The 15842-nt window shown below is 35.9% G+C and overlaps 3 protein-coding genes across 5 annotated transcripts; 2 read left to right on the top strand and 1 right to left on the bottom strand.

Moving 5' to 3' along the window:
• Window positions 1–338: 338 nt before the first annotated feature.
• Window positions 339–4848, bottom strand: LOC109504440 (uncharacterized). Its single transcript, XM_025296592.1, has 4 exons — window positions 4761–4848; window positions 2284–2509; window positions 1648–1885; window positions 339–1212 (listed from the first exon to the last, which is right to left on the bottom strand). The coding sequence occupies exons 1-4, from the start codon at window positions 4846–4848 to the stop codon at window positions 793–795; spliced, it is 972 nt and encodes a 323-aa protein (XP_025152377.1). The 3' UTR covers window positions 339–792.
• On the top strand, window positions 4811–7180 carry LOC105189478 (zinc finger protein 512B). 3 transcript variants are annotated; one of them, XM_019844317.2, is made up of 4 exons: window positions 4811–5020; window positions 5492–5762; window positions 6111–6522; window positions 7040–7180. In XM_019844317.2, coding segments are annotated over exons 1-4 (699 nt in total). In that variant the 5' UTR covers window positions 4811–5005; the 3' UTR covers window positions 7041–7180. The 3 variants fall into 3 exon arrangements, with proteins under 3 accessions (XP_019699876.2, XP_025152428.1, XP_025152429.1); XM_025296643.1 differs by lacking the exon at window positions 7040–7180 and having other exon boundaries at window positions 4813–5020; window positions 6111–6705; XM_025296644.1 differs by lacking the exon at window positions 7040–7180 and having other exon boundaries at window positions 4818–5020; window positions 6114–6705.
• A 3771-nt stretch (window positions 7181–10951) lies between these two features.
• On the top strand, window positions 10952–15567 carry LOC105189477 (sensory neuron membrane protein 1-like). Its single transcript, XM_011151585.3, has 9 exons — window positions 10952–11208; window positions 11982–12098; window positions 12184–12341; window positions 12562–12758; window positions 13144–13349; window positions 13613–13868; window positions 14215–14426; window positions 14723–14949; window positions 15246–15567. Exons 2-9 carry the CDS (start codon window positions 11991–11993, stop codon window positions 15448–15450), a joined length of 1569 nt encoding a protein of 522 aa, XP_011149887.1. The 5' UTR covers window positions 10952–11208; window positions 11982–11990; the 3' UTR covers window positions 15451–15567.
• The last annotated feature ends 275 nt before the right edge of the window (window positions 15568–15842 follow it).

The raw sequence follows: 15842 nt of genomic DNA, 5'->3' as shown, positions 1-15842 counted from the left end.
GTTGAAAAAATGTTGAAAGAAAATTGAAAAAAAAATTGTATTGCTCAGAGAAAGAAATATTGAATTTTCCTCTCAGAGAAAAACTTTATACATATTTCTGAATGTACTGTTCTATTTCATCAAATTTTGTTCATAGACTTTTCAGCACTTCAGGTGAGGAATTTTGAACGAAGGAATTTTTAGTTAAGGAATGTGAGAGATTTTTAAAGTAGTGCTCTTTCAATATTAAGCAAATAATTTTATTCGTGTTTAACTTAAAAGATCAATAATCATGATATAAAAATATTTTAACAATCTTTCTAAATTCTTACGCAGCAATTTATATTTATATTTAACGCAAATATAAAATATTCTCATGTATAGTATTACTTAACGATTCACATCGCCTGTGCCTTTTGAAAACTCGCTATATATATATATCATGTGAATTCAACCTATATAATTTCAAATTTACAAGATGCGACAACTTGCGAATTTACGAAATTCCTTAAGCCTCCAATTACCCAAAAATCACTCGAATGTCTCTCCTAAATCTCTCATGGATGCCTTTTTATGATGTTTCATATCTTTCCATTATTCGAAGTCTACACTACTATGCCGACAGTGCTCCTTTCTCCACAACGATTTTCTCTCGACACAGTCCCAAAAAACTCTTAAAAAAATGTCTGGTCTCGCCCTTTCTGTTGCAATCTCTCTAACATTCTTCTTCCTCCCCTAAAAAATTATAGTTACGTACAATCATACAAGTTTAAAGAATTTCATTATTCCATACGCGCTCATCGTCCCTGATGTCTAATTCTTATCAGTTTTCCGCTTCTTGTGGTCGTGTGCGTGAACAAGATGGTCGTCGACGTGGGCGTCATGATACGGACTGTACCCATAGCCATGGCCGTAACCGTGCGACAACACATGACCAACCTTATGGTCGAAGCCATGGGAGAAAGGCGCGAAGCCGTGACCGTGCAAGTGCATAAACGGATGAAGGTGTAAAGGCGCGAAGAGTTGACCGGGTACATAGCCACGACTGTAGATGGCGCCAGCCAAGTTTCCGGCGGCCAATAGATGGGGTGAATGCACCGGAACCGGAACTGGGACTGCTATCGGCACCGGCACCGGATGCTTCACCGCGACTGGATATGGCTGTTGCACTGGTACGGCAACGGGATGCTTCACCGGAATCGGTACGGGATGTTCCACAGGAATCGGCACCGCCTGCACATAAACGGACGAGGTAGATTGAAGCCTTTGATCCGCCAATGTCTGCTTCTGTTTGATCCGCGTTTAGCGAGGAATTTGCGACTTTGACGAGGCAAACACAAGTCGCCATATTGAGGTAATCGAAATTTTCGAATCTTTCGAATTTGGGATTGCGTGCGATTTTGCGAGTTTATTATGAACTCTCTATGGTTCCTTAATGGGTAATTTTCAGTTTGTAAGAGAATTATTGTTAAATAGATTCGGAAATATAAACTCTTCAACTCGAGTAAATAATTCACGAAAGATTCTCTTGCTTGAAGTGAGACGAAAACTCTTTGCAAAGTCTAGCCTTAAGAAAAATGGATGATAAAATAGCTTAAGATGAATGTCTGCCATAATTAATACGACAATTTCGCATGCGAATGAAAGTAAGACTGAACGATATATCACCTGAGGCACCGGTACCGGCACAGGGACCGGTTTGTGAATAATCTTCTCAATCGGTATCGGTATCACCTTTTCCACCGGTACGTGATACGGTTTCTCTATGATCACCGGTTCAGGAACTGGTACCGGCTTTTCCAACACCACATGCTTCGTTATGTACACTGGGAGAGTCTTCACGATTCCAGGCGTCAGGGTGATGCTACCTCTACCGTAAGCAGGAAGTGCACTTGCTAAATGCAACCTGTCGAACGAACACTATTATTTACCAACTTCTCATTGTTTTTGTCATATTATTTTTTTGGAAGCATTAGATCGATAAAAAATTTCATTTTATTTCTAATTCTTACACTAACATAAACAAGGCAATTAGAAAATTTTTAACTTATGAAAATTAATTATCGAAAAAAATATTAACATCTAAGCTCTCCAAAACATTTGAGCAAATATTTCAACTGATAGTAAGAGAATTAATTATTTAATTAGAATTATTTTAAGAGATTAAATTCTCTCTGCAAGATACATATTTTGTGATATATATATAGTGCAAGATATATTAAATTACTTGACATTGCATTTCGGCGCTTATTTTTTCTCAAATCCATTAGCGTGACAAATATTTGCATTAATTCGGTATTTTACCCGGAATGTAGGTTGACTTCTGGCAATTTTATGCCTTTCCAAGGCGTGTGATCGATCGTCCACGGATGTCCATGTCCGTATCCGTAAGGACTTGGCAGACCGACCCATCCATCGTTGCCGATGATACCTCGTTTCTGTTGTTTCGTATCTTCCGAAGCTGACGCGAACGCGCCAGTGCACAGCAATGTGAGGAACAGCTGAAATGTCGCGTCGACGAAGATATTCACTCAACGCTCGTAAAAATCATAATATTTTTAACAATATTAAAATAGCGTGAGCGAATCCACGGATAAAATCGAAATTTCACAAAGACAGTTGCGAGCTTATAAAAGATCAGTAGAATCTCAACTACAATCGATACAATACTTGTCCAACGAAAGATTTCTCGGGGAAATTTATTCTCCTGGAGATTAGTTACAGAGACTTACAGGAATCTTCGACATTGCTCTCTCGTCGCGATTGAACTGTTCGTAAGATCGTTAGAACGGAAACCTTTTATATTTACGAAGCCGAGACAGTCAAATCCATAACGAGGAGCAGGCCGGATTCCCATCTATGATCAAATCGGGAACTCGCTCTTGTCGATCAACACGACCTTCGTGCTTCCGGTAAGGAAAGTTGATCGCACCGGGTCCAGCTTTACGCCGGCATTTCGCGATAATATGCGCATTCTAATGACGTATAAAGTAATAGAGGCACGTACGATAAATTAATTACACAGGAATTGTAATGAGATAAACGAAATTAATATCTCGACTTATCGAGAGCAACACTGGTTTCCCGTTCGATCGCAAGCTCATGTGCCCGTCATTTCCGATAGCGTAATTGCGTCTGATAAACGAACACTCCGTACCACTTACCTATATTCGTTTTCGTTACATCCGAGCCGCGCTTCCAAGCACGTACGTCTGCGAGGAAGCGCTCAAGAATTCGCCACAGGCTATTCGACAATCGTCATTCACACGAACGATTTATATACGCTAATAGCTTCGCATTAGAGAAATTTGTCATTTTTCCTTATGAGAATGCATTCGACGTGGATCAATATTAACACCGATGTTACCGGTATTTCTACTTATAAGAAATGACGTCGAAATGTAACAAAGGCAAGAACGCTGATATGCATATATGCAAAAATAGAAAGTAAGAACGAAGACCAAAAACCAAATCATCTGCATAGATGCATAAAGCGAGAGAGCAATGCCGAGGCAACGTGTAAAGTGAAAAGAAGAAGGAAGAAAAATTCGGTCGCACGAGGCTTCACTGCAACCGTTGCAAACGTTTTCCTGATTTCTTTTCGATACAAACGGCGTCTTCACGTTCGCTTGTTACGCCGCATCGCATACGTAAGTTTTACTAATTCGCAATACGTGGCGCGAAGTTTGGTCAGCGTCATTGGATGTGTATACTGTTATGTGTTTGCCAGTAAACGATCGTCAATGAATAATGAATAACGAGCAGTGTCGCGGCCGTTAGGAACGACCGCCGCGTTAGAAAATGAAAGTTAGGAAAGTCTTCGTGGGTAACGCGGAAGCAACGAAGAAAACGCGCACGCGCGCAGGCACCAGTCTTGATCTCGTTGACCGAATAAAGAAAGACCACGACGGAAGGAACCTCGTGCGATCTCTGTCGCTGGAATAATACTTACGTCCTGTTCCAAATGAGCATTGTATCGAACGTGCTTCTTTTTACGCAAGACTAAGGAATCACCGACGATACTTTAGTCCATTAATACTGATGAATGTCATGACGGTCACAGCATTATAGTTCGTGTTAATAGTCGTTACTTGAAACTGTCTCACATCACGCATATATTGTTAGATTTGAAAATAAGTTAGATTTAAGTTTTTCAGTTGAATCGTATGATATGTGTGATATAAAGTTGACGAAAAAAATTTGTCATTTTTCTAAATTCTAAATTCTCGTAGAGAGAGAAAGTTTGGATATTATATGGGAAGTAAAAAATTCTAAAACTAAATATCTTGTTTGACTCATATTTTTTATTTATAAATAATTAATACGGGACTGTGATCTATCTCTATCATATCTTATTAAGTTACTTATATAAAGTATTTAATTATTCTAATACAATTAATTGCATTTGAAAGATCGGTTATAAAATCAACAAAAAGCAATGAAACAAGAGATATATACGTTTAGAATTACATTTATCTATTGTATTTTGAATAATTCGATCGTCAGTTAAATTTTCGTACAGTCAATGATGATCAATATTATCAAAATTAATGTTGATAGAGCACATTATCTCATAACGCATGCGTTGCGGTAGTATCGTTGATACATACAATGTACTCGAATCGATTCCGGTGACGCACACGATATTGAAGTGAGCGCTCACGTATCAAGAGCAATCGCAGCTATCTGGGCGATCTGGAAGACCGGAATCGTCGTCGCGGTCTCACCGCGCCACTAATGTATGCTCTAGGGTGCTTCGGTATATGTGTCTTCCTTGTCACCTTCGTAGACTTCGTAGGAGAGAAAAGCGGCCTCGACCGTTATTTGGCTGCCACCCAGATTCGGCAGCAGCGAAAGTGTATCACTCATAGAATCACTCGTGACGATTGCTCCTCTTCTTCGTCCGACTGATGTGTCGCCGACGTCTCTGATACCCTATAAATACTTACGGGGGTCACGATTCTCGAACGAACTCAGTTTTTCGTCGGCATCGCGACCAACAACTAGAACTCAGGAGCGACTGGTCATGAAGCTTCTTCTGGTACAAGTCCTCGTGCTTTTCTTATCATCATCGAAATCGCACCCAGCATAATTCATATAGTTCAAGACAAGTGGGATGGAGAACGCGACGCGTTAATTCAGTGATTTATGTGTCGCTTGTGAATCGCGACAATTGATTGTGCTGCATTTGACTATATTCAAATTAAAATTTGTAATATGAAACAAAATTATATATAAATACTATATTTAGACATGTATAATTTTATGTATTATATATAATTATTATTGCGCAATATAAAATTGCGAATTATACTTAATTAGTACCGTGTTATACGGGAAACATTTAAAGATACATTTATTTATGAATGCAATTTTAATCTGTCGAACATTTCCTCGCAAATTGAATTCTGCTATGAATTCTCTCTCTGTTGTGAATTACATTGCATTATATAGATTGTCTAAATTAATCTAAACTAATTTCTTAATTAGTCATACTTTGATCTTTATGCAGTTAATGTCACTCGTGGCAGCCAGCAGTGTAGCAGTTACTGTTGAAAACAATTTGCGTCAAAGAAATAACGCTCCCCTAAAAGAAAAGAAACATGGCAAAAGAGGACTGGATAACTTGGGATACAGTTTACAACATGAACATCTAGAACATATATATGGACCACCAGTGCATTCACCTCCGGTTTACGAAGTTCCAACCGCGGACGTCGGTCATCCGGTACCAGAACATATCCCAGAGCCGTCACCGCCGGTCGCCGTTGGACACCCAGTTGGTTAGTAAACACGCTTTACTTTTATATATTTTATAAAAGATCCTTATTATTTATGGATCCCACATATAATTCGATTACTTTAATTTCCTTATAATTTTATTAAATTTATAATTAACAAAAGCGAGCCTGTCATTTATATTTATATCATTGCTGATGTATATTTCTTAATATCTTTCATAAATATGTAATATTTTTTTTATAAGAAATGTGGCGACATTCTTGTCACCGATAAAACGTCTTATATAAACCTACATTACAATATCGTTGCATCTGTAACTCATAATTCTTTTCTATAAGTCGAAAAAACCAATGAGAATGTTATTGTACTTGAATTATCATTTTTTTCAGCAGCAGTACCGGTTCCTATTCCGCAACCGATACCGCATCCGGTACCACAACCCGTGGCGGTGCCTGTGGCAGTGCCAGTCACTAAGCACGTGCCAATCGCCATACCTGTACCGATCCACATTGATCGCGCCGTACCGGTAGCAGTGCCCGTTCCCAAACCGTATCCAGTCACCGTAGAAAAAATCGTTCCCGTGGACCGGCCTGTCCCAGTGCCGATTGAAAAGCCGGTGCACATCCCCGTAGACCGTCCTGTGCATGTGCCGGTCCCAGTACCGAAGCCGTACCCTATCACCTTCGAGAAGATCGTGCACGTGGACCGGCCGTATCCGGTACATGTAGCCGTGCCAGTACACGTACCGAAGCCGTATCCAGTACCGATCAGCATACACGCGCACTATAAGTCGCACGGCTGGTAATTTGCTCGTTTCGCATCATATACTCGTCTCTTGGCTCTTCGATGATAATAATAATAATATTAATATATATATATATATATCTCATAAGTCGTCACTTGAAACTAGAACTACTGACGATCGACGCGACTTATTTTTATTGGAGCGGTAGAAGTGATAGATTTTTTAAGAAATATGTTATGTCAGGGCAATATATTTATTTATTTCTTTCAGTTTTACTCAACATTCCTTGAAAATAAAAAGTTGCATTATTATATAAAAATTGAAATATTTTTTATAAAGAATTACAAACCGATGATTTTTCACTGCTTGGTAGTTCTAGTTGTTAAAATGTCCGCGACGTAACTTTCATAACGACATGTAAATACGATTATCGTGCACTTACATGGATTATAATTAATCTTGCCTAATAAGATGAAACGTATGTTAAGGATTGACGTTGCGTCGACGAAATTTTGTACTTTCTTTTTTTTTAAATAAACAATTTTATTAAGAATTTTATTGCTATTCCTATAGACGCACTGGAAGCTCCTAAAATCTCAAGATTCTCGACAAATCACATTATTACCAGGGAAGGAAATACAACGTTACATGAACTTGTACTATTAATATTGTAATCATGGTTAATGCAGCCAACAGCGTTACGGTCGCAGCACGTGAGGTAGTTACAAGGTGAGAACCGAATCACTTATGCTCAATGACAAAGTTTATGAGCTTCAAAGTTCCTTACGACGTCGTTAACGTCCTTGTCTTTTAATTATATTTTCTATATCAAGCTTTTAACAGCATATTGCGATACTTCTGGAGATATTTTATCATTCTTATGATACAATATTTTATGCGTCATACGTAACATGAAGTTTCGCGATCCACCAACGTTCAACACTTAGATATTTCGTTACCTCATTGCTCGAATAATTGTTCCAGTGATAAACCTGTAAAACCGATAAAGTATTGCATCGAATGGACAAAACAATCACCCAGAACGGGAGAAAACGGCAGGCGCGAGAAATTTCACCTATCGAGCCATCCGATAACTGCTATCACTCCGGAGGGAGATATCGTCGGCCAATAAGAATCTTTCGCGTGTCCTCGGATCTCCTCCCTGCTCTTGCGCACCATCGAGCGACGCGGTAGAGCATGGAAAATGTCGCACCTACAGAAAAGTGTACCGATGGAGGCGACAGAGAAAGGTCGCGCTTTCCACGTAGCGGCTTTCTCATGCATTGTTGACGAGAGAATGCTTATTGTTAGCCAAAGGATTGCGCTTTATATCGCCGTCTGTATCATGGGTGTTAGAAAACGTATATAATTCTACTTTCGTCTATAAGCTTGCGAGTTGCAGCTTTTTTCAATTAACAACGAGCAGGATTAACAACTGCTAATTTCCCATTACTTCCGGTTGAACAATATTGAATCATGGGAAATTTAATTGATCCCTATGTATCCCCGTAGTTCATTTAAAGATCATTGATGCACCGATACATCCGCGAAGATAATCATTTTTCATGTTAGATTCGTACACGTACATGAAGCGACTTAACACCGAAATGCGGTTGATATGACAGGTTTTTTGAAAAAATAAGTTACGCAAGAGGACAAAGATGTCCTTATCCTTTTTAATTCTATATATTCAACGTTCATAAAAAACATAAAAATGCATCTTTATATAAAATTCATAAATTAATTAAGTAATTTTTATAAAGAATTACAAACCGATCATTTGTCACCGCTTGGTATTAATAGTTCTAGCGTTCAGCTGTAATAACGCGATCGCCATTGCGATATATTTAATGGTAATTTAGTGATTGAAATTTACGGGTTTTCAAGGAAAACAAGCAACCTGGTTAGCTAAAAGGGTTAACTATACATATCGTGCGAATCCGAACGTGATGCCACCGTTGGCTATCGACCATCATTCGCTCCGTGCTTCGTTCCGTAAATAAAACGCGAAAACACGTGGACGTTCTCGCCATCTGTCATCCGCGAAAATGTTCATGTCATCTGTCAAATCGGCATGCTCTGGAAGAAACGTTAACCCCGTTACGGTATCAGGTGGCGAGTCGCTATCTCTTCGCCATCATAGCTCTCAGTATCCATACGTTTAGCGACGTAGATACGTGGATTTTTTCTTTCTCTCGAAAACACGGGACCGCAACCGTTTCTTCTCTGTGAAGATGAAGTTTTCCTAATTTGCGATTCGCGATTTATTCGCTAGCGCGAAAATTCGACGCGAGCATCTAGAGCATGCGCTATTTTTGTTACTCGTCGGTCAAAACAGCTCGTTTAATCTAGAAGAATTTCCCCGGGTTTACAATATGATGTGCGATGTTGAAGCTACATAATTCGCGTACTTGTATATTTGACGCATATTTGATGTGAGTTAAGAAATTATTACGGAAAAATTATTCTCTCAATTAGAGTCGATTTAGTGGACAGTACTCGCCGTTTTCCAATCTGATTACTGTACGCGTTATCTTGAAGCCGATGAAAGACAGTGCGCATCAGATATTTCTTCAGAGAAGTTCTCTAGAGAACTCTAATGACTAAATCCAACATAGTAGTGATTCTCAGCTCATCGCACAAGCCAATCTCAATTTCCATGATTTCCACTGATTAAAGCACAACATAATTTTTACAAAAAATAACTTTCTTTCTGATTTTTCTCTTTATACGCTGCAATATTTTTTTATGAGATTCATTTTTTTATTTATATATATATATTTTTTATTTATATATATATTTTTTTATTTATATATATATATATTTTTATATATATATATATTTTTATTTATATATATATATTTTTTTATTTATATATATATATTTTTATATATATATATTTTTTACACATCTTTCTTGTGCGATGTAACTAAACTCATTAAATTAAATATTTTGAAAATTACACGCGCACAATTACAAGTATGTGATTTCCAACGGTCGTTAAGATTATCTCTTGCGCTTTTAATTACAAATGAAACTTTGATCGCGACTCTCCTTCCTTCTTGTCTGCCTACCTATCTGGCTGCTTTCCTACCTTCTCCTTTGAACACACGCGAGTTTTCTTTGTGCATAGAGACTTGTTTTAATGGAATCACAATTATGATAACTACGTCTACGATAGATGCCAGTAATAATGCAAGGGTTGCTCGTAGCGGGTAGGGCGGATAGCGTATCTATAGCAAGCTCATATTTAATGAATTATTCGGCGCCTTTTGCGTTCGATAGGCGTTACACTTGACACCAAAGGCGCGGATCTATAACGCCGACTTAAGGGCGACAAACATTGTGACGATCGAAAGAAATGCACTCTGATGCCACAGAGTTGAAGTGATAAAACACATTTTATACACCAAACTAACGAATGTACGAATAGACTTCCACCATTCTCAATCGAACGAACTTGCCGATATTTTTTATATCGAATTGCGATATGATATTGGTTCAATTATAGTTAAAAGGCACGCTATCCTAATTTTAGAAAATTGTATATTTTGTAAAATTATATATTTTTGTATACACAGTAATTTAAATTTAAATGTAACTATAATTGTTTGTTATTCTAATTTACTTGAGAAGTGCTTTGGAGCGTCCGTCTTCAATTGGCTCTTCAAATTCTATTCAACTTCAATACCAATCTGTTAACTTTCTCATAATTTCAAAATTATAAAAAATACTTTGTATTCAGTTACGTTTAAAATGTTTCAAGTATAAAACTGCAAGCAGGATTTGTATACTCCATGCATTGAACTATATATTAATATGAAATTACACATCGTCAGATAGGGATGGATAGGTTATATATTTCTATCTAATGAAATTAGTGATAGGCGAATAAGATGTAAAATATATATTATATAAAAAAAAGTTTGCGTGATAAAAAAGAAATTTTGATAAATATTCATAAGATATAAACTGATTGAGGTCGTCCAGAATTTTCAAAAGTTTAATTTTATTTTTAAACTTTAGTAATAAAAAATATTACTCCTAAATTTTTCTTGGAAAAAGAATATTGAGAAATGGAATAAGAAAAAGAATGAAAAAGGAATTTCAATATTTTTATGATAAAATTTAATATATTTTATTTAAATATTTGCCAAATCTACCAAAATGCTTCTAACTCGATTCGTAAAAAAGTTGCTTACAAACCAAGTTTCTTGTAAAATTAACTTGTATATATTACAGTTTTAATTTCATTTTTAATTTTGAACGTCCTCAACTTAATATCTCTAGGCTTTTTTAAATTTATAATAGGTTTAAGCAACCGTCACTTTGAATTTAGTTAATTAAGTAAAGAGTTTGTTAAATTTACGTCAAATTTGCGTTTTCTACACATTATTTTGAACAGACGATGCACGTAGAAATTGCACAGCACCTGGTTGAAGACTTTTTCTGGAAAGAAAGACACCTATGCCTTCGTCGCATGTCTAATAAATCTATCCAAAAGCTTCTGATCGCGCAGTCGCAAGACACAGATGTCGTCGAGTATTCACGAGTATTGGACAAACAATGATACGCGTATGTGTGTGAGAACATGTGAATATGAAAACAGGCTCAGAGAAATAGATAGTTAGTTGGTGAGGGCTGCTGAGGACCGACGACGAAGAGATCGACGAGCGAGACGTCTGCGCAGGAACAAGTCCTTCAGTTATTAAATAATCCTTTTCGAGGAAGAATTTTCTCAGGTGTGCCAAAGATACTTCATAGAAGCATACAATAAAAAAGAATTAGAAGAAGAAATAGAAGAATATAATAAAAAAGAAAAAGGAAAAGGAAGAGATCAAGGAAAGTGAGGGCTTGTTGCAGAAAGAAAGAAAAAATTAAAAGTTTGGTCGATTTTAGAACACCGAAAATGTCTACTTCCTAAATTAAAGATTTTCAAATTTTTTCAAATTTGAGAGATGACGATCTTATCTGTTTTTTAGATCAAACTTTTGTTAATTTCGGACAACGAGAACTTTCATTTTCTCCGGAAGTTGAGGATTTTGTGGAGTCTGAAAATTGAAAATCTTCTCGACCTTTGAAATTGAAATTTTGTCCAATCTTAAGCGATGAGGACTCGGCAAATTTTCAAACCGAGAACTTCGTAGATTTTAGGAACTGGGGCTTTTATCGGGCACAGGATAGGCAGTTTTCAAGAAATCCTCTCCAAACAACTGGAGAATAACATCACGCGTCGTATGCTGCATCGAGTTAACAAAACGATGCATAGTCCGAATTTGAGGCGACTGCTGTCCTTTCGCACAATTGGCAAAATTCTCAACATTGTGCTACGCGCTATTGATAAAAATAAGGTGTCAGTGATTTAATGTCAAAATGATTAGTTTCGGCGAGAAGAATCAATTCTTTCGAAATTTAATGCCAGATTCTATAAAAATCTGCGTTTTCTTTCTTCGCGATTTCCGACATTTCAAAACGAAAAACTTAATATAATTTCTATTCTCGGTGCTTTTTTCAGATTAATAACATGGTGTCCATAAAGAATCTGGGACTCGCCGGATCCTGTACGTTCTCCATTGGACTTTTTATTTACATCTTGGGCTTTCCTGCAATACTGAAATCGCAAGTGAAATCGGTAAATGAATATCTTGAATTTTTCAAAATCTGAAATAGATAACAGTTCTTTCAACGTTATAACAACACATTGCTCAAATTTACAGCAAATTAGTCTGAAAAAAGGCACAGAAATGCGCGATTTTTGGGAAAAGCTTCCACAACCAATGGACTTCAATATCTATGTGTTTAATATAACGAATCCCAACGAGATCAAATCAGGAGCAAAACCTATCATCCAAGAACTCGGGCCTTTTCACTACGAGTAAGTGATGTGTCTCATGATAATATAACTCATTTAATGAGCAATTAGAATAATAAGCAATTAAAATTAAAAGCAACAAAAGTAATTTATAGACACGTAATCATTTTAAAGACAACGCAGTTTGAATTTCCCAATACAAAGGAAAATCGTATTTTAAGTAACACTCGGACACAAATTTATCAGCGAGAGAGATTAATCACAACATCAATTTCATTTCCAGCTTATATCGAGACAAGGAGAACATCGTTGATCAAGAAGAAGAGGATACCGTCGAATATAGCCTCAAGCAAGTCTGGTATTTCAATCTGGAGAAGAGCGCCATGCCAGACACCGTGGATATCTACTCGTTTCATCCTATCATGTTAGCGTTAATTCTCATTGCCCAAAGAGAGAAACCAGCTGCGATGGGAATTGTCAGTAAGTACAATATGAAACTCTAAGAAAGTGTATTTGCAAATAAAAGAGTCAAAAGTCGTACTTGTATCAGTAACTGTTACTGTTAGTTGATATTCATTAGAAATATCTGTATTCTTGCTATCTAAATGTTTCCCGCGACCATGAGTTTTGACAAGTTTGAAGATTGGCTTTTGAGCCCGATAATGGAAAATAGAGATCCTATAAATCTTAATAATTGTGTAATTCACTTTGATTAAAAACCTAAAAGCTTTAAAATACCTTATAAATTTTTAAAACGAAAGAATTTACTAGTTATGAGAATCCATCAAGATTTTGTAAATTGTGAAAATAGAAAATTTGTATTTGTTCGTTTATTTATAATTATCTGTTCTTATGTTACTGATAGACAAAGCATTAGACAGTGTTTTCAAGAAACCTGAATCAGTATTCATCAAAACCAGCGTAAAAGAATTGTTCTTCAGTGGTATACGTTTTGAATGTAAGGATGTAACCGATTTCGCTGGATCTGCAATTTGTGGCGAACTGCGAGAAAGGGAGCATATATTAGTGCGAGAAGAGGACTTAATATACAGATACGGTTATTTCTCTACGGTAAGTGATATGTTGAAATATATCTTCTTCGCGCGCAACTGAGCATTTCTTCATCATTGTAAGAACAACATTTAAATCAAGTCTGAATAATTAAAAACGACTAAAATAGAAAAATAAAAATATATATAAGTGAATTATTCTTTACTTCTTATATTGTGCATATTTATTCAGCAAAAAGATGTAAAATATCTCAATATAGTCTATATATTCTAAATATATCCTTTGATCTGTTTGGTAATTTGGATTTGTTACTCGCGATTCAGCGCAACGGAACTCACATGGCGGATCGTATAAAAGTATTACGCGGAATTAAGAATTACAAAGACGTAGGCCGCGTCTTGTCCTTAGGAAACCAGACGGATATGAGCATTTGGTCAGGTAGTCCTTGCAACAATTTTCGCGGTTCGGATGGGACCATCTTCCCACCTTTTCTTACCAAAGATAGACAAGTTTGGGCACACTTTCCAGATATCTGTCGAAGTATAGGTGCCTACTACGTCGAACCAGGGGAAGTTAAAGGTATCAGTGACCGAACAAATGTGTGAAAAGCATTTTTCAATACAAGTATACAATAGCATAATGCTCGGCAACATATCAACGGAATTATTAATATATATTATAAAAAAATATTATTTTATTTAATAATTAGTTAACTCTACTATTTAGTCTTATCGGATATTTAATGAATTCAGTTACTAGTAACTTTAAATTTTAACTCAGTATTTCAGTAATAAAAAGGTACCTTAGATTTTAATAGAAATAAAGTTATGTATATTAATTTTTTATACTTAGAAATAAAAGTTCTTCCACGATAAAATATGACGGTTTCATTAGGCAATTAGTTTAAAGTTTCATTAATTTTTAGGATTCAAAACGTTACATTACACGGCAGATATGGGAGATCCATCCATAAATGAGGATGTAAGATGCCTGTGTCTCAAGCCCGACGAATGCATGCCGAAAAATATATTTGATGCGGGTCCTTGTATGCATGTACCTATAAAAATAAGTCTACCTCATCTACTTAATTCCGATCCACTTTACTACGAGATGATTGATGGACTGCAACCTGATCCGGTGAGTCTTCATAATTATGTGGCTATAAAATATGCATATTCTACACTGTTATACATCTTTTATTTATTATAACAATTATTAACATTTTTTCATTTGTTATAATTTATTGTTTTGCAACATACGCTATTTGTGTGTGTTCTGTGAATATTGAAAGTGTTCATTATTGAAAAAAATCCAAAGCCAAGACCGAAACATTTGGTTACTTATATCGTATTTACATCATTTCCTAGTTTTTCAGTAAATGAAAAAATTATATTTAAGAAAATGTTTTAATTACATATATGCTACTTTCACAGGAGAAGCATATGATGACTTTTGACTTCGATCCATTGACAGGCACTCCATTGAGAGCATATAAGAAAATTCAATTTAACGTGATGATCGAACCCATATCGAAACTCAAGTTAATAAAGTCTTTTCCAACCGTGTTATTCCCGATATTCTGGGTAGAAGACGGACTTGAACTCGGACCTATTCTTATAAAGCCGTTGAAAGTCGCGTACATGCAAATTTTAATCGCAAAGTAAGCGACATTATCAAGTTAATATTTGCGTAAAAACACATCACCAATATATTCAAATGAGTTTTGCCAAGGCAAAATTTATATCGAAAAATATTGTCATTGAGATAAATAAATAAAGAATTCAGATGTCTTATGTTTAAAAGAAAATGAAACTAACAATTTTATAAAAAAATAATAACTAACAATATGAAAATAACTAACGATTTTATAAAAAAGAATTTATCACAAAAAATTCTCATATAAACGCTCGTATTAATAAATAAAATCGCAAATTAACGCATTTTTCGTGTTTATAGAATAGTGATATGGTTCATAATGCTGAGTGGAATAGGCATGATGGCCGTCGCCGGGGTAAGATACTATCAAGAGAACAATAACAAGAACTCAAACATATCGCTACAAGCGGTTCCGAGTGAAAAGCAGAAAAGAAACAGTGCTTCAACGATCCCAAAGATGTCTGTCAGCATCACACCTGGTGCGGTACCACCTAACATCGATTAAGACAATCGGTGTATTGTCAGTTCATCGTTGGAACTGGAGAACTGTCGAGAACTGACATTGATAATATGATGCTGATTACAGTATGTTATGGATAAATATTTTACAAGATATTGTTATTAACCTTGGCTGATATTTTAATAATGTATTTATTTCGGTAGCACGATTGTATCACGATATATAGGTTTATTCAAATTGCAATAGTATTTTATAAAAAAAAAAATTTTATAAATAATACATATAGTCTTATAAATACGGACTGTATATATGACGTTACGTACGACAAGATTGAGCCTGTCAAATTTTTTTCTAAAAAAGATATTAACATTTAAAACTCGAAAGAAAAATAAACTTGCCCCATCGAGATACATAAATATATAAAATAACAAAACTTT

Source organism: Harpegnathos saltator, unplaced genomic scaffold (genome assembly GCF_003227715.2).
Source record: "Harpegnathos saltator strain DR-91 unplaced genomic scaffold, Hsal_v8.6 scaffold15, whole genome shotgun sequence".
NCBI classification, from domain to species: Eukaryota; Metazoa; Arthropoda; class Insecta; order Hymenoptera; family Formicidae; genus Harpegnathos; species Harpegnathos saltator.
Note: the sequence above shows the minus strand (reverse complement) of the source record. Positions and strands in the feature narration are given on the sequence as shown.